General features: G+C 41.5%; 1 protein-coding gene across 1 annotated transcript in view; it reads right to left on the bottom strand.

Moving 5' to 3' along the window:
- Nucleotides 1-1,095: 1,095 nt before the first annotated feature.
- SYT6 (synaptotagmin 6) overlaps nucleotides 1,096-26,310 on the bottom strand; it is a 653,770-nt gene continuing 628,555 nt past the window's right edge. Inside the window, exons 6-8 of the mRNA XM_040423920.1 lie at nucleotides 23,295-23,466; nucleotides 19,502-19,652; nucleotides 1,096-2,524 (exon numbers count right to left, since the gene is read on the bottom strand). Coding sequence (XP_040279854.1) covers nucleotides 2,453-2,524; nucleotides 19,502-19,652; nucleotides 23,295-23,466 — 395 coding nt within the window. The 3' untranslated portion in view covers nucleotides 1,096-2,452. The remainder of the gene's footprint in view (nucleotides 2,525-19,501; nucleotides 19,653-23,294; nucleotides 23,467-26,310) is intronic.

The raw sequence follows: 26,310 nt of genomic DNA on the forward strand, positions 1-26,310 counted from the left end.
ATGCATATTATCCATGATGGTCTAGGGTGGTTAATATTTAATATTCCTGGAGATCTAAGGCTAATTTCACACTTGCGGTAGCCTTTTCTGGCAGGCTGTTCTGGCGGGGGAACAGCCTGCTGGATCTGTGGTACCGCAAGTCTACCATGCCTCCGGCATGTTTGCCGTGCTGTGGCCATACCTCCAGCCCGCCCCCATTATAGTGAATGGGGCCAGAGCGGACTTCCGGCGGCATGGTGACTTACAGTAGCATGGATCCGGCAGTCTGTTCCCCCGCCGGAACAGGCTAACGGAAAAGGCTACCGCAAGTGTGAAAGTAGCCTAAGGTAGTTACGGTAATTGGTTAACACAAAATATTTTATAACATTCCTAGAGGAATAACATAGAGTTGTTAGGAGTTGTTGTGTAGGGCTGGGAAGCATATCTAGAACTTCATAATTTTAGTGAATATAACTGGTCCAAAATGTGATACATGGTTTGCAGCTCTGTCCTTCCCTTCAAATAACCATCCAGACATTCTACCATCCCACAATCACTTCTAGAGTATGCTGGCTGCGTAGCGATGTATATAGCTGATATGTGCCATCTTGTGTCATCTTAAAGAATATTCATTTATATTATCTAACTTGATGTTTTCTCGTTAACCAATGTCTTTTGGGGACTCTGGGTGCTAGGAACCCTCTCATTCCAAGTGCGCCGCTGTCTTCTATTGAACAGCACTGGCATGTATGCCGGTCACTCCCATTGCTGTAACTTGACCAGACAACAACTTTTTATGGTTGCATGTACTGATGTTGGTTTTAGGTTATAATCCTACTGGCTAAATTTGACATGGATTTCAGCATGGCTTCTATGACTGTCCACATGTGGATTAGCCCCATCTACAGCATTCATACAACAAATAACTCTGAGGTTTGGATATGAATTTCTGCTGTAGATTCCATGACAGATACATGTTGATTCCCCATTTGAACATACCATTACATAGTACTAGATATTTTGATAGTAGTCAGCAACAAAATAAGCAATTAATATTAACTGATGTGGACTTGTACAAGATATCTTTTAATAAAAGTTCTTTTTTTGTGGCATTTTTAGTATGCGGAAAATAAGCTACATAAAAATCTTAGATTATTATAATCAGCATTAGTGGTAGAAAACTCATTGTTAGGCCTCATGCACATGATGTATTTTGGGTGTGCGTTTTTGCAGCCTGCACACAGACCCATTTATTTCTATGGGTCTGCAAAAAAAAACAAATAGAAAACGGACAGAACATGGATTTTATCAGTGTGCCTCATCTGTATGTCCATCTTGTCAATTATAGAACATGGCTATTCTTGTCCGTTTCTATTAATGGAACTGAGAAAAATGCGAATTGCACACAGAAGTTATCTATATTTTGCAGATCCATGGTTTGTGGACCACAAAATTGATGTGGTCGTGGACATGTACCCTTATTGTAGAGAGATGTATAATGTTTGCTAGGTGTAAGCTTGAACAAAGGCAGTGAATAGCTTTAGTGTTAAATATAATCAGATGAGCATTGCCAAGCTATAATCAACAGTGTAAAATCTCAATGCAGCACACAAATAAGTGGATAGGCCATACATCAGTGTGAACAACAGTATAAGAAGCTGATCCACAAAACATTCACTAGCAAAAGAGCCACAGATGACATGCAGCATGTTAATAAAACACTGAACAATGCCTTTTTGTAATTGCTGTCTATTGATTTTTCCTGAGAGCGGCATAGAGATCCGTAATATGTTAGGATCCCCTTTGCATTAAGAGGATTGCATTTAAATGCACTCTGAAAATTTCAATGAGCCGGGTGTAAAAAGATCAACTCCCATAAAAAGTTAATTGCCTGTGAGGGTCATCGTAAGCATAAACTAAGCTCAAGATGTGAAAGCATTTCTTTTGTCATATTACACAAAAATCATCAAGGACGACACAGGTTGATGAGAATGTTCTCACATAGAAAGGACATACAAGATCTTTAGAATAGAATATAAACTGTAATTATTTCAATCCTCAATCCTTCGTACCGGTGGAACCATGGCTGAGAGTAAAGACTTCAGTAAGGATGCCACGTTAGTGATTCTCCCAGGTTTCCTGTGAAGAACACTCCAATTTACATTCATTGCCCACATAACAACAAATATTCACACACTGAAATCAGTCTGCTTCAGTCTGCTCTTAAATCTCTCCATTTTGTTGTCCATTTTTTTTATCATGAAAACATCAAAATATAATATTTCAGGAGAATACAGACCAAGACAAAACTAAATCACATGTACGTTTTCCTGCACTCTTCTTAATCGTAAAGACCAGTTGACCGATTGGTTTTATGACTTGCTGTTCGGGAGGTGAGAGATCTTCTGCAGGATTCTCAAACAAGTCTGGACGTTGGTGCAAAAATTAAGCTTCAGAGTGGTTTCATTTTGTTTCAAGGAGTAGGTGGAGGTTTTGGAGAAGGGCATGAACCTTGACTGTCAAAACTAGCTGCCCGGCCTTGCCACTACAAAAAGAATAGGATATGTTAGAATCAAGAAATGATCTGGGTATGTGAAATTTATATAAAAGCACATTTATAAAACAATAGTTTGTCTTCAACCACTAGAACATGCCTCGAACTGAACTGATGAGACCTAGTGAGAATAAAGCTGATATGGGCCCAGTGGCTAGATGTATTTATTGGATGTAGGATGTACGGTATGTGTTCAATATTTAACATGACAGTCTCTCAAATAATTAAACCCTTAAGGACTAAGTCATTTTCGGTCTTTTGGACGAGAGGAAATTTGAGATTTTTGCTTCCTTGCATTTCAATGGTTAGAAAAAAGATTCCTAAGGTTAAGGCTGATGCAGGACATGCTTTTATGCAGCTTGTGTGGTGAAATGTGAAAAAATATTCAGTTTTTAACATAGTTCACCGAGCTTAATAAAATTACATGTTATTATATAGGCTGTTATAATGACTCAGATACATAATATGTGCATACTTTTTTTTTTATGACCTATTTAATAAAAACTACTTTTGAAAGAAATTGGGTTTATTGTTTTTTTTAAACTATTTTTGAAGATTTCTTTAAATTCATGATCTTAGATGAACTTTGTATAACCGTTTTCCCCACTAGGGGACCTTTAGTTTTGATTAGAACTATTATTACACTGCTCAGTATTGAAATTGAAACACCAATACGGAAAAGTCATAGAAATATGGAAATCACAGACATGTTCTGTATATAGAGATCGACAGACATGTTACTGATATGGAAATATAAATATTAATGACTCAATAAAAGCTATATTTTATATTGATCTGTAACAATTGGAAAGGTAATATTTTTTATTGTTGGTTGCAGTCTGTAAGAAATGCATTATTAATTCTAGATAGTGCCCTGATCTATTAACACTGTAAGATAGCTAAAAAAATTACTTGAATATATAGTAAAGCTTGTTACACCAATTGTCAACTCAAGGATTTTTTATTTAAAAAAACATATTTTTATTTCAAGGGAAATTATTTCCCCATATATTCTTGAAACGTCATTTTAAAGTGACTGTTGAGAGCTGCAAGGTGAAATTTATCCCAGTCGATATGTTTTATTCGTTTGGTATTTAAAAATGTCACTGACAAATCATACCAGCACTAAATACTTGTAAGCTTGTTAAGGACCCAGCCATTTTTCACCTTCAAGGGTTTCTGTCATGGGAAAAATTGTTATGTAGCTGACTGACATTAGTGATGTGCTAATGTCAGCAGTACATAACAGTATGCTTTATAACTCCCTGCCTGCCGCCGTTCTCTTAAAAAACAGACTTTTATAATATGCTAATGAAGCCTCTAGGTGCTATGAGGGCATTGCTGCAGCACCTAGAGGCTCGGTCTGCTCGCCTTTTGGCACGCCCACATCCAATTGATTCACATCCTTCTTCTACGCATCGTCCTCATAATCCCGCACCTGCACCGTTCCGTTTAGTATTCGGCGTAGGCGCAATGAGTGAAGGACGCTCGGCTGTTGCCTGCTCCCTCACTGTGCCTGCGCCGATTACGTCACATGTCTCCCCCGCATGACAGAAACCCTTTAAGGACCAGCCCATTTTTAGTAAATCTGACATGTGTCCCTTTATGTGGTGATAACTTTAAAACGCTTTTACTTATCCAGGCCATTCTGAGAATGTTTTCTCGTCACATATTGTACTTCATGACAGTGGTAAAACCGAGTCACAAAATGTCCTTTTTATTTATAAAAAAATACAAAATTGACAAAAAATTAGGAAAAATGCACAAATTTCCATTTTTCGCTACTATTATAATAGATAGTAATAACTCCAAAAATAGTTTTTACTTTACATTCCCCATATGTCTACTTCATGTTTGGATCATTTCGTGAATGCGATTTTATTTTTTGGGGACGTTAGAAGGTTTAGAAGTTTAGAAGCAAATCTTGAAATTTTTCTGAAAATTTCCAAAACCCACTTTTTAAGGACCAGTTCAGGTCTGAAGTCACTTTGTGAGGCTTACATAATAGAAATCACCATAAATGACCCCATTAAAAAAATTATACCCCTCAAGGTATTCAAAATTGATTTTACAAACTCTGTTAACCCTTTAGGTGTTCCTCAAGAATTAATGGAAAATAGAGATGAAATTTCAGAATTTCACTTTTTTGGCATATTTACCATTTGGTTTTTGGAAAGCAGATTTCACTGGGGTAATTTTAAGCTGCCATGTCACATTTGAAGACCCCCTGATGTACCCCTAGGGTAGAAACTCCAAAAAAGTGACCCTATTTTAGAAACTACACCCTCAAGGTATTCAAAACTGATTTTATAAACTTTGTTAACCCTTTAGGTGTTACACAAAAATTAAAGGAAAATGGAGATGAAATTTCAGAATTTCACTTTTTTGGCAGATTTTCCATTTTATTCAACTTTTTCCACTAACAAAGCAAAGGTTAACAGCCAAGCAAAACTTAATATTTATTACCCTGATTCTGTAGTTTTCAGAAACACCCCATAAGTGGTCATAAACTGCTGTAAGGGCACACGGTAGGGTGCAGAAGGAAAGGAACGCTATATGGTTTTTGAAGGCACATTTCACTGGTATAATTTTAAGCTGCCATGTCACATTTAAAGACCCCCCGATGCACCCCTAGAGTAGAAACTCCCCAAAAATTAACTTATTTTGGAAACTACGAGATAAGGTGGCAGTTTTATTAGTACTATTTTAGGGTACATATGATTTTTGGTTGCTCTATATTACACTTTTTGTGAGGCAAGGTAACAAAAAATTGCTGTTTTGGCAGAGTTTTTATTTTTTGTTATTTACAATGTTCACCTGACAGGTTAGATAAATAAATAAAGCATTTAAAAAAAAAAAAAAGATTTTTTTTAGTGTCTCCATATACTGAAAGCCATAGTTTATTTTTATTTTTTGGGCGACTGTCTAATGTAGGGTAGAATTTTTTTTGGTATGAGATGACGGTTTGATTGGTACTATTTTAGAGTGTGTATGACTTTTTGATCGCTTGGTATTACACTTTTTGTAATGTAAGGTGACAAAAAATGGCTTTTTTTTTCACCGTTTTTTTTTTTACGGTGTTCATCTGAGGGGTTAGGTCATGTGATATTTTTATAGAGCAGGTCGTTACGGACGCGGCGATACCTAATATGTCAATTTTCATTTTTATTCTTACATTTAACAGGATAAAAGCATTTTTGAAACAACAAAAAAATCATGTTTTAGTGTCTCCATAGTCTGAGCCATTTATATATATATTTTTGGGGCGATTGTCTTAGGTAAGGGCTCATTTTTTGCAGTATTTAGTGTCGGTTAGATTGGTACTATTTTGGGGGGCATACGCCTTTTTGATCGCTTGGTGTTGTACTTTTAGTGATGCAAGGTAACAAAAAAGTTTTTTTTAGCACAGTTTTTATTTTTTGGACGGTGTTCATATGAGGGGTTAGATCATGTGATATTTTTATAGAGCCGGTCGATACGGACGCGGCAATACTTAACCGCCTCCGGATCGCCTAACGCAGGATCGCGTTCCGGAGGCGGCAGCCTGGCGCAGAGTAACGCATATATGCGTCATCTCGCGAGACGCGAGATTTCCTGTGAACACGCGCACACAGGCGCGCGCGTTCACAGGATCGGAAGGTAAGAGAGTGGATCTCCAGCCTGCCAATGGCGATCGTTCGCTGGCAGGCTGGAGATGCGATTTTTTTAACCCCTAACAGGTATATTAGACGCTGTTTTGATAACAGCGTCTAATATACCTGCTACCTGGTCCTCTGGTGGTCCCTTTTGCTTGGATCGACCACCAGAGGACACAGGTAGCTCAGTAAAGTAGCACCAAACACCACTACACTACACCCCCCCTGTCACTTATTAACCCCTTATGAACCACTGATCACCCCTGATCACCCCATATAGACTCCCTAATCACCCCCCTGTCATTGATCACCCCCCTTTCATTGATCACTCCCCTGTAAGGCTACATGGATCGGATCCGTAAAAATCATGCGGACGTCTGAACGGAGCCTTACAGGGGGGTGATCAATGACGGGGGTGATCACCGCATATAGACTCCCTGATCACCCACGTCATTGATCACTCCCCTGTAAGGCACCATTCAGACATCCGCATGATTTTTACGGATCCACTGATACATGGATTGGATCCGTAAAAATCATGCGGACGTCTGAATGGAGCCTTACAGGGGGGTGATCAATGACGGGGGTGATCATCCCATATAGACTCCCTGAGCACCCCCCTGTCATTGATCACCCCCCTGTCATTGATCACTCCCCTGTAAGCTCCATTCAGACGTCCGCATGATTTTTACGGATCCACTGATACATGGATCGGATCCGTAAAAATCATGCAGACGTCTGAATGGAGCCTTACAGGGGGGTGATCAATGACGGGGGTGATCACCCCATATAGACTCCTTGATCACCCCCCTGTCATTGATTACCCCCTGTCATTGATCACCCCCCTGTAAGGCTCCATTCAGACATTTTTTTGGCCCAAGATAGCGGAAATATATATTTTCTTTCTTACAAAGTCTCATATTCCACTAACTTGTGTCAAAAAATGAAATCTCACATGAACTCACCATACCCCTCACGGAATCCAAATGCGTAAAATTTTTAGACATTTATATTCCAGACTTCTTCTCACGCTTTAGGGCCCCTAGAATGCCAGGGCAGTATAAATACCCCACATGTGACCCCATTTTGGAAAGAAGACACCCCAAGGTATTTTGTGATGGGCATAGTGAGTTCATGGAAGTTTTTATTTTCTGTCACAAGTTAGTGGAATATGAGACTTTGTAAGAAAAAAAAATTAAAATAAATAAATAATCATTTTCCGCTAACTTGTGACAAAAAATAAAAAGTTCTATGAACTCACTATGCCCATCAGTGAATACCTTAGGGTGTCTACTTTCCAAAATGGGGTCATTTGTGGGGTGTTTGTACTGTCTGGCCATTGTAGAACCTCAGGAAACATGACAGGTGCTCAGAAAGTCAGAGCTGCTTCAAAAAGCGGAAATTCACATTTTTGTACCATAGTTTGTAAACGCTATAACTTTTACCCAAACCATTTTTTTTTTACCCAAACATTTTTTTTTATCAAAGACATGTAGAACAATAAATTTAGAGAAAAATTTATATATGGATGTCGTTTTTTTTGCAAAATTTTACAACTGAAAGTGAAAAATGTCATTTTTTTCCCAAAAAAATCGCTAAATTTCGATTAATAACAAAAAAAGTAAAAATGTCAGCAGCAATGAAATACCACCAAATGAAAGCTCTATTAGTGAGAAGAAAAGGAGGTAAAATTCATTTGGGTGGTAAGTTGCATGACCGAGCAATAAACGGTGAAAGTAGTGTAGGTCAGAAGTGTAAAAAGTGGCCTGGTCATTAAGGGGGTTTAACCACCTCCGGACCGCTGTATGCACAGACGCGTCCTGGAGGTGTTTGTTTCATTCCGAGTGGACGCACCGGCGCGTCCTCTCGCGAGACGCGAGATTTCGGTCACAGCCGGCCCGCACATGCGCATCGCGGGCCGGCAAAAGTTCGAGGAGAATTGCATCAGCAACCTGCCAGCCAATGATCGTCGCTGGCAGGTTGCTGATTTTTAAAAAATCGAATCACAAGCCATATAACAGATCATATTAGTAAATATGATCTGTTATATGGCTTCTCTGCTCCTGTGCTGGTCCTTTTCGTCGGTTGGATCCAGCACAGGAGCAGACTGAACTGTGAGTAGCACCAACACTACACCTTAGCCCCAGATCACCCCCCTGCACCCAAATTAACCCTTTGATCACCCCTTTGATCGCCCCTGTCAATCACTAGTGAAAGACAAAAAGTGATCAGTGTAAACTGTCACTTTTTTTTTTCACTAGTATTGGCTGTTAGGTTTTAGGGAAAGTTTAGGCCCCTTGGTTAGGTAGTTAGCGTCAGTTAGCGCCCACCCCACCGCACCGCAGTCACTTTTATTCGCTGATTAGCGTATCGCTAATCAGCATTTGTACTTTTATAGTATCTGTAAGTGATCAAAACTGATCACAGTCAGATCTATAATAGTATTAGTGTCACCTTAGCTCGCCCTCCACCCAAAACGCAGTGTTTGCCCGATCAGGCCTGATCGGTCGCCCACACGTGCGTTCACCCACGCCCGCCCCACCGCAGTGACAAAAAATTATTATTTTTTGATCACTGCACATTCACTTTACACGCACTGCGGCGATAAAAAAAACTGTTTTGATATTTTTTATCAACCGCAGCGGCCTCCGATACTTCGCTAGCCTCCCCTTTGTAAGACAGGTTTGCTTTTTTTCTTGGGTAGTCTCAGGGAATACCCCTAAATTTAGTAGTCCAAAATGTCAAACAGGGGGTATTCTTCTGAAGAGGCCTACAGGATTCTGACCCAGTCGGATGAGGAATGGGAACCCTCATCTGACGAATCTAGCGGGTCAGAATATGAACCTGTAGAAAGCAGTGGCTCTCTGACCCAAAGTTCGGACGAGGAGGTTGAGGTCCCTGGCAGCACCAGGCGTACCCGGCCCCGTGTCGCTAGACCACAGGTTACGCAGGATCCGCTTCAAGAGCAGCAGAGTGGGGCTGTCGCTGCCGGATCACGTGGTGAGGCATACACCAGCAGCGCAGCCCTCCTGGACCTAGTACCAGCACTGCCGTACAACCTGGTGAAGTAGCGAGCACCAGAAGGGCAGTTGAAGCTGGTACGGTGGCACGTGCAGTAGTTACCCCGTCGCAGCCACCGCGCAGACAGGCCCGTAGAGCCCCTAGAATCCCTGAGGTGCTGGCAAACCCTGATTGGCAGTCACCAACTTCAGCCGCACCTGTAGTTCCCCCTTTCACCGCCCAGTCTGGAGTTCGGGTTGAGACGGCTCAAATCGGTTCGGCCCTGGGATTTTTTGAGCTGTTCTTGACTGCGGAGCTCTTGGACTTAGTCGTGGCAGAGACAAACCGGTATGCAACACAATTTATAACCGCAAACCCGGGAAGCTATTATGCCCAGCCTTTCCGGTGGAAACCAGTCCAAGTTTCCGAACTTAAAATTTTTCTGGGCCTTCTCCTCAACATGGGCCTGACAAAAAAGCATGAATTGCGGTCATATTGGTCCACGAACCCGATTCATCACATGCCCATGTTCTCTGCTGCTATGTCCAGGACACGATTTGAGGCCATCCTGCGTTTTCTGCATTTTAGCGACAACACCACCTCCCGTCCCAGAGGCCACCCAGCTTTTGACCGGCTCCACAAAATTCGGCCCCTCATAGACCATTTCAACCAGAAATTTGCAGATTTGTATACCCCTGAGCAAAACATCTGCGTAGACGAGTCCCTAATACATTTTACCGGGCGCCTTGGCTTCAAACAATACATCCCAAGCAAGCGTGCCCGGTATGGGGTCAAATTGTATAAGCTCTGTGAAAGGGCCACAGGCTATACCCACAAATTTCGGATCTATGAGGGAAAAGATCAGACCCTGGAGCCGGTCGGTTGCCCTGACTACCTGGGGAGCAGTGGGAAGACAGTCTGGGACTTGGTGTCACCCTTATTCGGCAAGGGGTACCATCTTTATGTGGACAATTTTTACACAAGTGTGGCCCTCTTTAGGCATTTGTTTCTAGAACGGATTTGCGCCTGTGGCACCGCGCGAACTAGTCGCGTGGGCTTCCCCCAACGGCTTGTAACCACCCTTCTTGCAAGGGGGGAGAGGGCTGCCTTGTGTAACGAAGAACTGCTCGCAGTGAAATGGAGAGACAAGCGTGACGTTTACATGCTCTCCTCCATTCACGCAGACACGACAATCCAAATTGAAAGGGCAACCCGTGTCATTGAAAAGCCCCTCTCAGTCCACGACTATAATGCGCTCATGGGAGGGGTGGACTTCAATGACCAGATGTTGGCTCCCTATTTAGTTTCCCGCAGAACCAGACGCTGGTATAAGAAGGTGTCTGTATATTTAATTCAATTGGCGCTGTATAATAGTTTTGTTCTCTACAGTAAGGCTGGGAGAACAGGATCCTTCCTCAAATTCCAGGAAGAGATCATCGAGAACCTCCTTTACCCAGGAGGTTCCGTGGCCCCATCCACCAGTGTAGTTAGCAGTCTACACGAGCGACATTTCCCCAGTGTCGTTGCTGGTACCTCAACCCAACCGCCACCCCGAAAAAAATGTCGTGTCTGTAGCAGGAGTGGAATAAGGCGTGACACCCGCTATTTCTGTCCTGACTGCCCTGACCACCCTGCCCTATGCTTAGGAGAGGGTTTCCGGAAGTACCACACACAGGTACACCTAGCATAGGGATTGCATCTCACAGGACAGGCACACAGGGCTATTAGGGCCCTTTTACTCACAGCTGCTGCAAACCTCTCCTTTCACCTGGGATAAAGTGCATAACGTACTTTGCCACATCTTTGGGCGATTTGCGCTTTGCACATTGTCCCATGGGGAAGGAGAGGTTTGTTCAATAAAGGTAAAAAAAACTAAACAAAAAAAAAATTACCGGTAAGTAAAAAAGTTAAAAAAGTTAAAAAAAAGTTAATATGTTCTGTTCTAAAGTTAATAAAGTTATTGCTTTGCGGCCTGGTTTTTTCTTTTTTGTTTTGTTTTTTTTACCTTCCAGGTGGACCAACCGATCGACTAGCTGCAGCACGGATGTGCATTCGGACAGAAGCATTGCGCTGCTGTCAGATTACACGCAACAAGTCGGTGTATGCGGCGCTGCAAGACGAGATTTCTCCTCTGCAGTAAAAGATACGTTTGCCGAGGCATATGAGCTGAGGAGGTGGCGGTGTTCATATACTTTGGCAAACACTTTGTATATATAAAAAAAAAAATCCCGGCAATGATTTATTCATCCACATCGATTGATGTAAATGGAGAAATCGGGTTTGCCAGGGCATACGAGCTAAGTGGGTATGGATGTTGGGCGGAGCTCCTATGTCCTGGCAGACGCCTTTCCCCTCCTTTTTCTTTTTTGGCAGAGATTTTTTCATCCACATTGATCGATGCGAATGAAGAAATCTGTGCCGTTCATTTTTTTCTTTCAGCCCAGAGGCTGAACGGAAAAAAAAAATCTCATTACCTGTTTGCTCAATATAAGGAGAATAGCAGAAACTCCTAATGCTGGGCATACATGTAATGATTGCGGAGACCCTCAAATGCCAGGGCAGTACAAACACCCCACAAATAACACCATTTTGGAAAGAAGACACCCCAAGGTATTCGCTGATGGGCATAGTGAGTTCATGGAAGTTTTTATTTTTTGTCACAAGTTAGTGGAATATGAGACTTTGTATGAAAAAAAAAAAAAAAAAAAAAATCATCATTTTCCACTAACTTGTGACAAAAAATAAAAAATTCTAGGAACTTGCCATGCCCCTCACGGAATACCTTGGGGTGTCTTCTTTCCAAAATGGGGTCACATGTGGGGTATTTATACTGCCCTGGCATTTTAGGGGCCCCAAAGCGTGAGAAGAAGTCTGGTATCCAAATGTCTAAAAATGCCCTCCTAAAAGGAATTTGGGCACCTTTGCCCACCTAGGCTGCAAAAAAGTGTCACACATGTGGTATCTCAGTATTCAGGAGAAGTTGGGGAATGTGTTTTGGGGTGTCATTTTACATATGCCCCTCACGGAATACCTTGGGGTGTCTTCTTTCCAAAATGGGGTCACTTGTGGGGTAGTTATACTGCCCTGGCATTCTAGGGGCCCAAATGTGTGGTAAGGAGTTTGAAATCAAATTCTGTAAAAAATGACCTGTGAAATCCGAAAGGTGCTCTTTGGAATATGGGCCCCTTTGCCCACCTAGGCTGCAAAAAAGTGTCACACATCTGGTATCTCCGTACTCAGGAGAAGTTGAGGAATGTGTTTTGGGGTGTCATTGTACATATACCCATGCTGGGTGAGAGAAATATCTTGGCAAAAGACAACTTTTCCCATTTTTTTATACAAAGTTGGCATTTGACCAAGATATTTATCTCACCCAGCATGGGTATATGTAAAAAGACACCCCAAAACACATTCCTCAACTTCTCCTGAATACAGAGATACCAGATGTGTGACACTTTTTTGCAGCCTAGGTGGGCAAAGGGGCCCATTTTCCAAAGAGCACCTTTCGGATTTCACTGGTCATTTTTTACAGAATTTGATTTCAAACTCCTTACCACACATTTGGGCCCCTAGAATGCCAGGACAGTATAACTACCCCACAAGTGACCCCATTTTGGAAAGAAGAGACCCCAAGGTATTTTGTGATGGGCATAGTGAGTTCATAGAAGTTTTTATTTTTTGTCACAAGTTAGTGGAATATGAGACTTTGTAAGAAAAAAAAAAAAAAAAAATCATCATTTTCCGCTAACTTGTGACAAAAAATAAAAAGTTCAATGAACTCACTATGCCCATCAGCGAATACCTTAGGGTGTGTACTTTCCGAAATGGGGTCATTTGTGGGGTGTTTGTACTGTCTGGGCATTGTAGAACCTCAGGAAACATGACAGGTGCTCAGAAAGTCAGAGCTGCTTCAAAAAGCGGAAATTCACATTTTTGTACCATAGTTTGTAAACGCTATAACTTTTACCCAAACCATTTTTTTTTATCAAAGACATGCAGAACAATAAATTTAGAGCAAAATTTATATATAGATCTCGTTTTTTTTGCAAAATTTTACAACTGAAAGTGAAAAATGTCATTTTTTTGCAAAAAAATCGTTAAATTTCGATTAATAACAAAAAAAGTAAAAATGTCAGCAGCAATGAAATACCACCAAATGAAAGCTCTATTAGTGAGAAGAAAAGGAGGTAAAATTCATTTGGGTGGTAAGTTGCATGACCGAGCAATAAACGGTGAAAGTAGTGTAGTGCAGAAGTGTAAAAAGTGGCCTGATCTTTCAGGGTGTTTAAGCACTGGGGGCTGAGGTGGTTAAGCTATAGGGGCTGAGGTGGTTAATATGTCTACTTTTATTTTTTTCCCGATTTTTTTATGATTTTTTTTACTTTATGTTGGGAAAAGGACGCTTTTTTTACTTTTTTAGTATAAAAAACAATTTTTTTTCACTTTTTTTTTACTTTTTATATTTGTCCCACTGTGGGACTTTACCTTTTTAGGGTTTAATCCCTATTTTAATTTAGTACAATACATTCTGACAGTTGCCTAGGAGACCCAGCCCTCAGGCTGTGTAAGGCATCAGGGCTGCCATGGCAACCATCCGGTCCCCACCACCGCAGCGCGGGGACCTGATGGCTAAGGAGAGGGAGCGCAAACCTCCCATATGCCGTGGTCAGCGCTGACCGCGGCATATGAGGGGTTAATCCACCACCATCTGCGTTATCACTGATGCTGGTGGATGCAGCATGGATCCGGCTTTCAGTAACAGCCGGATCCGTGCTGCTTATCGCAGCAGCGCACATGGGGGGAGGAAGGATCGCAGTATGAGAATTCTCGTCCTGGGGTGCAAAGTGACGGCCATTTAGGACAAGCATTCTCGTCCTGGGTCGAATATTCAAAAGAGCAAGCATAACATGAAAAATAATGTGATTAATTCATTAGAAAACTCTGGGAAATAAGACATGGTAGACATTTATTTCTGTGCAGTGATCACAGGTTGCTTTTGCCTGCCATCAGGGTCTGCAAGCAGGAGAAGGAAGCTTCATGCAGCAGCAGTAACAGGGTGATCACACAATGGTTCTTGCCAATAGAGGGCACATTGCTTTGCTGGAGACAGGCGTATAGGGGGAGGATGAGAGCTTTCTGTATATAAGGAGGGAGGTTGCTTTGGAAAACTGGGAGAATCGTTAACTTACTGATGTGAGTACGGGGGGGGGGGGGCAGAGAGGGCTAATGTAACTGCTGCAGAAGAATAGGCCTCTATAGCAACTATGGGAGGAAGGGACTCCGTACGTGAGTACTGGGTAGCAGGGATTCTATCATGAATAGGGGAGGAAGAAGGGGTTGGAGTCAGGGGTGGATTGGCCATAGACCTTACAGGGAAATTTCCCGGTGGGCAGATGCCTCAGGGGGTCCTCCTCACGGCCGTCCAGTGGGAGCTTTTGGGATGTATTTTGTGCTGCAGGCAGTATTTTGTAATTTACGTGGTATTTGGCTCTGTTGGGGTGGTATAATGTGCCCCAATATGGTATTGCTGGCCCTGCCTTCCATGAATTTGGACCCAACTACAAAATGGGGCCAATTTTAGAATTTTTTCCAGGGCCACTTTAAGTTTCCAGTCCTCCCCTGGTTGTAGTGATTATATAGGAAATAACAGAGGCTATGTGCTGTTGAGCTTTGACAGTAGAAGAGAAGTGGGTCTTTACTGTTATTAATAGGGAGTCAAAGAGACATTGCCTTTGGGAGATGGGGAACAATGATGTGATTATTGTAGACTACTAGAGGTTGATGAGGTGACACTGTGTCTACTGGAAAACAGAAAGGAAACAATTCTGTGATTACTGGAGGGGAAGAGGAGGACACTGAAGTAAACCGGAATGTATGGGTGGCCACTGCAAGAATTACTTTTGGGTAAGTGGGTGGGGTGGGTGGTAATAGAGGAGTTACTGCAAATGGTATTCTGGTTATTCCTCAGTGGCTCCACATGCACTCCGACAGATAATCACTGTGAACATAAACTCTGATGCTCCAAGCCTTTGAGGAAGCAAAAAGCGAAACCTAGGTCAGGCGTGTTGGGACATCTGGTTTACCAATGGTAGGTGTGAATTTATTCTGTGTTCGTGAGTATAATAAAAGCACTATTTTCACTTTGTTGCAATACTTCAAGATTTGATTCCCTTATTTTCATTTCTGCAGAGGAACATAGGAGGAGATTGGAGGTGTATGGAGCATCAGAAGTTATATTAACAGTGCTTATCTGTGGGAGTGCATGCTAGTGAAGGCAGCAGCAATCTGGACACACAGACCTCACATTCATCACTTATTACTGACAGGATCACGATCACATAAGAAAAGTCTCCAAAGACATGGAAAAGACACAGGTACGTGTTTCCAAGCATGTGTGGATAGGGCACACTGGGACTTGTAATTTTGCAACAGCTGGCAAGTAATAGGTTGCAAACTAGGGGTTAGAGCATTAAAAGAAAGGTGAGAGAATGGGAACACTGGGAATACCCACAAAGCTCAGAACTTACAGCTCACAAATAGATATGTCATTGAAAATAAGTTTTAAAAAGGAAAAGTAAAATAAATAAAAAAAACAAAGCAAAAATCAGACTGTAGATACAACATACTGTATCGAAAAGTAATTTTTCCAAAGCTGCATATATTATTTAACTCTATAGTTATGACTACATGCTCTGCAAATTAGCAATTGGTGTAGTTGAAGAATCAATTGGTTACATAAATTTCAATATGAAATTGTAGCAATGTAGACATGTAGCAATATTACATCAAATAATTAAAAATAATCATGTTCTTCCATTATTATTATTTTTGCAGAAATTTGCAATATGGTTATTAACATTTATGCTCCTTGTGAACATTTCTGCATATAAAACAGCCAGTGTTTGGTCTAGACATTATTATTAGTGATGAGTGGCAGGGGCAATATTCGAATTTGCGAATATTTGGTAGAATATTCATCATATATTCGCGAATTTGAGATTTCCTTGATCGCGAAAAATCAGCAATGTAATATTCGAGTAATGCGCGCAAAATACGGGCATAGGTCACTGCTAGAAGTTTCCTGAGACTGGAGAAAATAGTTGGCACGGCAGAACATACAATAGCTTTATATGCAGATAGAGTGCTCCAATATATTCGCAATTGCAAAATTGGCACTAATGATGCAAATATTTTGGCGCAATACGTGAAACTTCACATTTTAACAGGTCTGACTACTTATTAGTGATTGGTGCACTAAGTATTGATGTGAACTTGTGACATCACAGCACTATGTAGCATACATACATACAGCACTATGCATGTAGAATGTATGTATGGACAGCAGAACCTATCAGCTACACTATATCACTATCTAACCTACACTGACTATCTCCCACTAACTATCTGTATTATATATATTAACTAACTAACTATCTAATGTAATGACATGGGAAAGCAGAGAGCACAGCAATATCACTGCTGTCTCTCTCAGATCTGCAAAATACTGTATACAAGGGCTGCTGGGGAGGGTCTTATATAGTAAGGGGTAGGCAACTTTCCTATTGGTTGCTAGGGATGTTGCTAAGCTCAGACAAAGGCATTGCAGCCTTCTCATTGGCCCACAAGCATGAAGGGAGGTTACTGATGAAAAAAAAAGAATCTAGAATATTCGAAATTACGAATATATATCACTATATTCTAAATATTTGCGAATTCTCAAAGTGCCAATATTCGCATATAATATTCGCTATTCGAATATTCGCGCCCAACGCCAATTATTATGAGGCCACCTATCATCTATACAGAATGTGCAGATCTTTTTGCTCTATCTTGTCACCAATAAGGTCACGTAAGTTATTTGTCGAAACATCCATAAATGGATCCTAGTGACAAGTGATTGCTTCCAAAGTAAGCTGCAAATGACATTGTATTCTGCTGGACTTATAATTTATAGGGGCTTCTAAGAATCCTTTTCTACTCCTGTGGTCCATTCTGACATGTTTTGTATATTTCTACTTTATCAGTTGTTTTCTTGGTTGTGATTATTACAATTGATTACATTTTATTCCATGTAAACAGGTTCATCAAGGACATTGCAGGGTATTTCAAATGAAACTTGGCCCTATTATGTCCAATGAATTCTTGTATTTGTTCTTGCACTTGTAACTTAATCTGCAAGCAAAGAGGTTGAAAACAAGGCAGGTACATTGAGAACCTGGTAAACAACCATAAGTACTTGAATTGCACAGAGAACCACTAGAGAAACACTAAAGTATTAATAACTTTAGAAAAGTGCCTTCTATTCGAAAACTAGATTCTGCTGCTAAGCTTGTTTTTATGATGATCTGAATAATATTTCCAAAAAGTCAGATGATTAAGCATCAAATAAACAAACAATTTAAAGGGTTTATCCAATTTTTCAAACAGCCCCCCCATGTGTCGGGCCCCTCACAGGTACAGTCCTGATCAAAAGTTTAGGACCACTTGAAAAATGGCAAAAAATCATATTTTGCATGGCTGGATCTTAACAGGGTTCCAAGTCGAGCTTCAACATGCAACAAGAAGAAATGGCAGTGAGACAAAACATTTTTTGAGCATTCAATTTAATGAAAACAACAAATAAACTGAAACAGGCTGTTTTTCAGCTGATCAAATGTTTAGGGCCACATGCCTTTTAAAAGGCCAAATCTGTGCAAAGATGTGGATTCATTGTCATTTTCTGTCAGGTAGTCACACGTTGTGATGGCAAAGACAAAAAACTCTCCCTTTTTGAACGTGGTCGGGTTGTTGAACTGCATAAGCAGGGTCTCTCACAGTGCGCCATCGCTGCTGAGGTGGGACGCAGTAAGACAGTGATTTGGAATTTCTTAAATGATCCTGAGGGTTATGGAACAAAAAAGTCAAGTGGAAGACCCAAAAAATTTAATCAGCACTGAGCCGGAGGATCCAATTGGCTGTCCGTCAAGACACTGGATGATCCTCGACCCAAATTAAGGCCCTTACTGGTGCTGACTGCAGCCCCATAACCATCAGACGGCATCTGAGACTGAAGGGCTTTAAAAACAAAAAACGTCTTCAAAGACCTCGTCTCCTTGAACGCCACAGAACTGCTCGTTTGGACTTTGCAAGAGAGCACCAAACATGGGACATTCAAAGGTGGAAGAAAGTTTTATTCTCTGATGAGAAAAAATGTAACCTTGATGGTCCTGATGGTTTCCAACGTTACTGGCTTGACAAGCAGATCCCATCTGAGATGTTTTCTACGCGCCACAGTGGAGGGGGCGCCATAAAGGCCTGGGGTGCTTTTTCCATCAGTGGAACAATGGAGCTTCAGGAAGTGCAGGGGCGTCAAACGGCCGGTGGCTATGTCCAGATGTTGCAGAGAGCATTCCTCATGACTGAGGGCCCTCGTCTGTGTGGTAACGACTGGGTTTTTCAACAGGACAACGCTACAGTACACAATGCCTGCAGGACAAGGGACTTCTTCCAGGAGAATAACATCACTCTTTTGGCCCATCCTGCGTGTTCCCCTGATCTAAATCCAATTGAGAACCTTTGGGGTTGGATGGCAAGGGAAGTTTACAAAAATGGACAACAGTTCCAGACGTAGATGGCCTTCGTGTGGCCGTCTTCACCACTTGGAGAAATGTTCCCACTCACCTCATGGAAACGCTTGCATCAAGCATGCCGAAATGAATTTTTGAAGTGATAAACAATAACGGCGGAGCTACTCATTACTGAATTCATGTTTGGAGGTTGGATTTCTGTTTTGGGGGGGGTTTAGGTTTTTTTTGGAGGTGTGGTCCTAAACTTTTGATCAGCTGAAAAACAGCCTGTTTCAGTTTATTCGTTGTTTTCATTAAATTGAATGCTCAAAAAATGTTTTGTCTCACTCCCATTTCTTCTTGTTGCATGTTGAAGCTCTACTTGGAACCGTGTTAAGATCCAGCAATGCTAAATATAATTTTTTGCCATTTTTCAAGTGGTCTTAAACTTTTGATCAGAACTGTACTTTCTGTGCTCCCTGCGCGGCTCCTGGTCCCCTCATCACCTCTGCTTCTCCCCGTACATGGATGAAATCATCCGGTGTTGGAGGGGAGCAGCCAATTGCAGGTGGGTACAAGCCTCCCTAGCATCGCAGGTGCCTGCTGTTGGCTGTCCCCCCCCCCCGACACCGGATGTTTTCCTCCGTGTACAGGGAGAAGCAGCAGCGACGGTGCGGGGACCAGGAGCGGCGCAGGGAACAGGGTAATTATATTACCTTTTGAGGGGCCCGGTACATGGGGGGGCTGTTGGATAAAATTGGATAACCTCTTTAAGGTATGGAACCAACCTCTTTAAATGACTTTTTCATTTCTACCAGTGGATGCCAGTGTGTTATAGGCTTTCGTGGATATGCCAACATTTCATTCCAGTGATCTCTTCCAAGGCCTTCTGTGCTATTACCAACTCTACACACTCCAATAATTTCATTATGTCCAACCCTAAATAGTAGTGAAAAAAAAGAATTAGAAATTTCTAATATGATCATATTTGAAACAATTAACAACAGTTAAAGATAAAGCAAATGTGTCATCTATTACTTTAGTTTTGTAAATTCAGTGTATTTTTAAATCATTTTAATGTAATTTTTAAATATGTTGTCCATTTTTACTTAAAAAAAACAAAAAACCTTTCCTGGAGCTGCTTTTATAGAGACATACTGCCACGGCCGTAGACAGGGAAATGCACTCACGCAGTGAACTCCAACTGGAACCCAACCTGCTGTCCCTGCCTACTTGCAGAGCAAGCCCTAAGCAGCGAGTCCACAACTGGTCGACCGTTCCTTTACTGGTAAGTACAGGGAGTCAAGCACCTGCGGTAAAAACTGCAGTGACCTGTTTACACAACAGAAAACCAAAACAGACAAACAGACAGAGAAGGGTAGTTCAGAAATAGGTAAAATCCGGGAAGTAAATACAGTACCAAATCACAGAGAGGAGGCTGGTCACAAATAGCCAAGCCAAGGGTCAAAACCGGACGGGAAACAGGGTACAAAATCACAGAGCAGAAAGAGGTCCAAGTCAAGCCAAAGTCAAATAGGAACAATCCAAAAATGCACAATAGCAACAGGAGCACACTAAGGGAAAACCTATAACTGGCAAGGGTGTATTACCATCAAGTAGTTTAAATAGAGCACCCAGTCCCTGGATCAGAACATAATAAGTCCAGGGACTCAGCGCCCCATTGGTCCAGAATACAGGTAGTCCTGAGATAGGTAGGCTGAGCAGTTACTCAGTCTGCACCACAAGCATATACGGGTGATACAAATAACTACTAATCTCCCCCAGCCAGCATGTGTGCTTGCATCAATGGGGGACGTGGCTTCAGCGGGACACCACTATAAGGCGTGGCCTAAGTGATGCATCACCAGGGGCATGGCTGAAGTGGAACACAGCAAGGGGTGTGTCGTAAGTTATGCATCACCAGGGGGCATGGTCTAGGTGGCACATCATGGGGGGCATGGCCTAGCAGTGCATCTAACACAACGCGGCAGAGCCCGAGCTCAGACAGGTAAGTTGGTGACACATACACCACTTGTCCATTTGTCTGTACACCTTTTATATATCTTTAAATCCCTGCATGACCCTACTCCAATCTACAGAGAAAATCTGAAAAGTGATCTGTTGAAACATAAAATGTTAGCCTACCATGTCTGTCCAGTAAAAACATGGGCAGTCAACTAAAATATATAAACACCAACATTTTAAACTAAGTTTATAAAAATCAGATTTTTATTATATGTAATTTTTTGACAAGACATTATCTTTAATCTAAAACTAACATACTGTGCAGGACTGTTGAGTTAATGCTGTACAAAGTAAATATAAGGGGTTGTACAAGCTATACCAAAAAGTGCTCAAAGCCATTAAAGGGTCACTGAGTTTTCAAAAAACTATTGATAGTTTGATACGTCATAGCAACATATCAAAAGTTTTGATCGTTTGGGGTGCTGAGGCCCCCAGCAAACCTCTAGAACAAGGAGAGAGAAGTGCTCACACTCATCGCGCTCTCTCTCTCTCTCTTCTTGCTGTAGTAGATGGGCTCAACAGAAAGTCTAGGCGCACATCTTGATTCCGTCTTCTGCAGCAAGGAGAAAGTGTAAAATGTTGTTCTAGTAATCAGTGGGGGTCTCAATACTTAGACCCCCACCAATAAAAACTTCTGATATCTCTCAATGGCATATCAAAAGTTTTTTGAAAACTCAGTGACCCTTTAAATATGATAAAATAAAAAAGAAGGTATACTCACAAACCCTTGTTTACAGTGCTACAGCTCTGGTCCTATCTGCTGTGTACCTGGCTGCAGCAATTACATGCCATATCCCCCATGTGACCACTGCAGCCAATAACTTGCCTTGTTGGTTTTGCATTGTATACTGCTGAGGCCAATAATTATCTACAGTAGTCATGTGAGGCATACAGCCAAGTAAACAAAAAAGTTTTTAAAAATATCAAAATTTTTAAAATATGAACATTCAATTACCCCCATTTCCTATTTTAAAAATAAAAATAAACCAATTATTTTTTATATGCACTGCCATGTTGCAAAACATCCATACTGTTAAAGTATATGTAATGGAAAAAATGTGAACGGCTGATTCGCATTTTTTTTTTTTGTAGTTTTACCTCCCAAAAAATGTTATAAAAAGTGACCAAAAGATTATACACTCCAAATGGTATAAATAAACACTACAGATCGTTCTGCAAACAATGAGCCCTCACATAGCTCCGTAGACATACTGTAGCTATAAAAAAAGTTATAAGGGGCTGAATATAATGATGCAAAGAATACAAATGTAATATCACTGAAATCATACTGACCTGCAGAATGAAGGGCAATGGTCAGTTTTACTGCATAGGGAACACTGTAAAAATAAAGCCCATAAAACTGTGGTGGAATTACGTTTTTTCTTTTTCTAGCTCCCTCTTGTAACATTGTATACAATAGTAAATAGTGACATTAGAAAGTACAACGTGTCCAAAAAAAAAGCACATATGGCTAGGTGAACAGAAAATGTAAATTGTTATGGCTCTGGCAAGGAGGGAGTGAAAAATGAAAAATTGGAAAATCACAAGGTAAGGCCGGGTTCACACGAACGTGTGTGACCCGTGCCTGTGAAGCGGCCCGCAAATAGCGGGCCGCAATGCTTGTTCGCCGGCCGTAGGTCAGCCGCATCGGATCGCGGACCCATTCACTTTAATGGGTCCGCGATCCGGCCGTTCCGCGAAAAGATAGGACTTGTTCTATCTTTTAGCGGAATGGAACAACGGGACGTAACCCCAGGAGGCACTCCGTAGTGCTTCCGAGGGGTCCCGTCCCGTGCGGCCGTTCCGCGATTCCGGATTAGCGGACCCATTGAAGTGAATGGGTCCGCATCCGTGATGCGGAATTCACACGGAACTGTGGCCGTGTATTGCGGCCCGCGATTTGTGGGCCGCAATACGGCCACGGGTCACGCACGTTCGTGTGAACTTAGCCTAACTAATATCTCTTGAAACTATTATTGAGTAAACTTTACTTTAGGCCTCCTGCACATGACCGTTTTTTTTCCCTGTTTACTGGTCGTTTTTTGCATTCCGTATACGGTCCGTATATGGAACCATTCATTTCAATGGTTCCGCAAAAAAACGGAATGTACTCTGTATGCATTCCGTTTCCGTATTTCCGTTTTTCCGTTCCGTTTAAAGATAGAACATGTCCTATTATTGCCCGCAAATCACGTTCCGTGGCTCCATTCAAGTCAAAGGGTCCGCAAAAAAACGGAACACATACGGAAATGCATCCGTATGTCTTCCGTTTCGGTTCCGTTTTTTGCGGAACCATCTATTGAAAATGTTATGCCCAGCCCAATTTTATCTATGTAATTACTGTATACTGTATATGCCATACGGAAAAACAGAATGGAAAAACGGAACAGAAACGCAAACACAACGGAAACAAAAAACGGAACAACGGATCCGTGAAAAACGGACCGCAAAACACTGAAAAAGCCATACCGTCGTGTGCAATAGGCCTTAATCTGAAAGACTTTCTTTAAATTCACAGCATTTTCTTCAAGAGCTAATATTGCTAATCCTGTTTACCTGTCATAATCCATCACTGAGATAAGAAGGCTGACTTGGTCCATACTCTCTGGTGGAATATCAAAGATAATGGCCTCATTATATGTTGGGTTTAAGGTATTCTTTTTAATAGTTGTTTTCTTCTTTTTTAGTCTACGACCATCACAAAGCAGGGACACTTTCACATATGGATCTGTTGGGAAACATGAAGAAACATCTATTTAAACTTCTTTATAGCAATACAATATAGCTTCTTTATAGCAATACATAGGAGACTCATATTGTTATACCTAAGAACAAACACAAGTTATAGTTAGAACAATGGTTATAATTGAGCAATATAGTTACTTAGTCCACTGAATAACAAAAGATAGATTATTACTTCTGTTTTCATTGAAAATTCAGTACCAGGTTAACACAAATACCACCATGTACCATCTTTTCAGTGTAATTCCTTAAAAACAATATTTGATAGTTGTAACGGACCGTTTCCGCAGACAAGGGGTTAAAATCCGTTTAGGCGATAAGCCCCTTTCTGAGAGACAGGCACAGCTACTGCAGGATACACCAAATTCTCGAACTGGATACAAAATAGCACTCCAAACTGGAACCTCACGAATAGCTGCTAGCAGACGAACAGGAAAAGCATACAATCCTGGCAATCGGTCTTCTAACAGCATACAGTGAATCCCCCCAATAACGAGACAAGGCTCCGTGTTGAGGGTCAAACAGTGGTCTGACTGTACTTCACGTACAGCCTCTTTTATTCACAAACCACAAACATAGTACTGCCCACAGGGGTTTGAAATACAACCAATCAGTATGTTACAACACACACAATGTAACTACAGCAACCAATCGTTCACGCCCCAGGAGGACCAGAAGGAAGACTTGTGACATAGGACAGATATGCAGCACTGTAGGATACACAGAGACAATACATCCCCACAATGCATCATGGTTTCCTCCTCTCTGCCCTGGCGACACCCGAGGCGTAATCCAATTATCTCTCAGGACAAAGAGGAGTCACCAATACACATGTGAGGACAACAGAACAGACATCACCATTTAAAACACACAATGGGACAATGGCACAATAGAAACACACCCAGCATTTCCTCCCAAGCTGACAAGTTACACTTATTATACATTTTTACAACTTTGTGAGTTTACATTGGCCATACATATAACTTACATTAATTCAAACAGTATAACTTTGTGACAAACCTATCCATAATTCACTTGAATAGGTTCAGGGGTTTAAAAGTTAGTATATGGCCCATAATCCAGGGGCAAGAGGCCAGCAGCCAGTCCTCTCCAAAACCCAGTGGCGAGGTTGATTTCGCCACAATAGTGGTGGTCAAATAGTTGATCACAATACTGGTGGATCATTGACCTGAAATAAACAGCAAAGATAGCCAGATAATTACAATAGACCACCTAAATTATTCAACAAAAGTCGACGGATGATCAATAATAATAAAAAAAACTTAACTTTTAATAATTACCTAATAAGAAAAATAAGCCCCTAAGATAATTATAGATAATACAATTGTAGACATATAGTACCAAAAATGAAGCAAAAGGTAGGTCACCCCTCAGTATACTGTAACACTGGGAGGCCTAAGTCACTTTAGATATAGAAAAAAGTGCTCAGCGGCACCAAGAGTAAAAACCGATGGTCCTACCGCTCCAATGGATGCGTTCCTAATGCAACGGTTACCTAACCAATAGTTTATATATGGAGTCCTCCGAGGCTTGAGATTGTTGCAAAGGGGGGGGTTAGGAATACGGGCTAGCTTGCCCTAATGATACCCTGCAAGAATACTGCACTAGCCCTGGTAACCTAGCCACGGAGCCCCGTGACCAGGTACTGTCAGGAACCTATCCCTTGAATTGATGCGCCCTACTAAGCCCTCTCCTGCCAGATCCCTACATGCATGTTTCGCTTTAAGATGAGCTTTACACTCATCTTAAAGCGAAACATGCATGTTGGGATCTGGCAGGAGAGGGCTCAGTAGGGCGCATCAATTTCAGGGTTAGGTTCCTGATAGTACCTGGTCACGGGGCTCCGTGGCTAGGTTACCAGGGCTAGTGCAGTATTCTTGCAGGGTATCATTAGGGCAAGCTAGCCCGTATTTCTAACCCCCCTTTGCAACAATCTCAAGCCTCGGAGGACTCCATATATCGACTATCGGTGAGGTAACCATTGCATTAGGAACGTATCCATTGGAACGGTAGGACCATTGGTTTTTACTCTTGGTGCCGCCGAGCACTTTTTTCTATATCTAAAGTGACTTAGGCCACCCAGTGTTACAGTATACTGAGGAGTGACCTACCTTTTCCTTCCTTTTTGGTACTATATGTCTACAATTGTATTATCTATAATTATCTTAGGGGCTGATTTTTCTTATTAGGTAATTATTAAAAGTTAAGTTTTAATTATTATTGATCATCCGTCTACTTTTGTTGGATCATTGACCTGTAGATTGCTACCACTGGATGGGAATTCCTTCTTAAATAATTGAACATCCTTAAGAATCAGTGTCTGGACTCTGGACTGATACAGGAGCTCGATATGCTGCCACTACTTCCTAACCTCTTGCTCCCATGTAGGCCCAACATCTCAATACTGATTCTTAAATGGGCTGTTAATCAATCATGAAGGGTAGGATGCTGTGACAGACAAGCCAAGGCATTGAGATAGACACATGGTAAAACACTAGCATGACCAGCATTGGCAAAAGGTGGTGGGTAGACATCTGTGTCTGGCATTCTCATATTTGAGAGACACAATTTGGTCCATCATTGAAGTTGCTGGTAGTACTCTAGAGTTTGTTTACAGTAGTCATGCACTGTCATCTGAATGTTCATTTGGCTGAAAGTTATAGCTTCTGAACCTCATACACACGCCTGTGTGCTTGAGATCTAGGTTTTGACCCTTAAAGGAGAGATGCCATTATTAATGTAAAAATGAATATTAGACATAATATAGTATATGACAATGTATTTCTAACAAAGCTAGAACTAGACCTAT

The sequence above is a fragment of the Bufo bufo genome, chromosome 3, assembly GCF_905171765.1.
Source record: "Bufo bufo chromosome 3, aBufBuf1.1, whole genome shotgun sequence".
Lineage (NCBI taxonomy): Eukaryota > Metazoa > Chordata > Amphibia > Anura > Bufonidae > Bufo > Bufo bufo.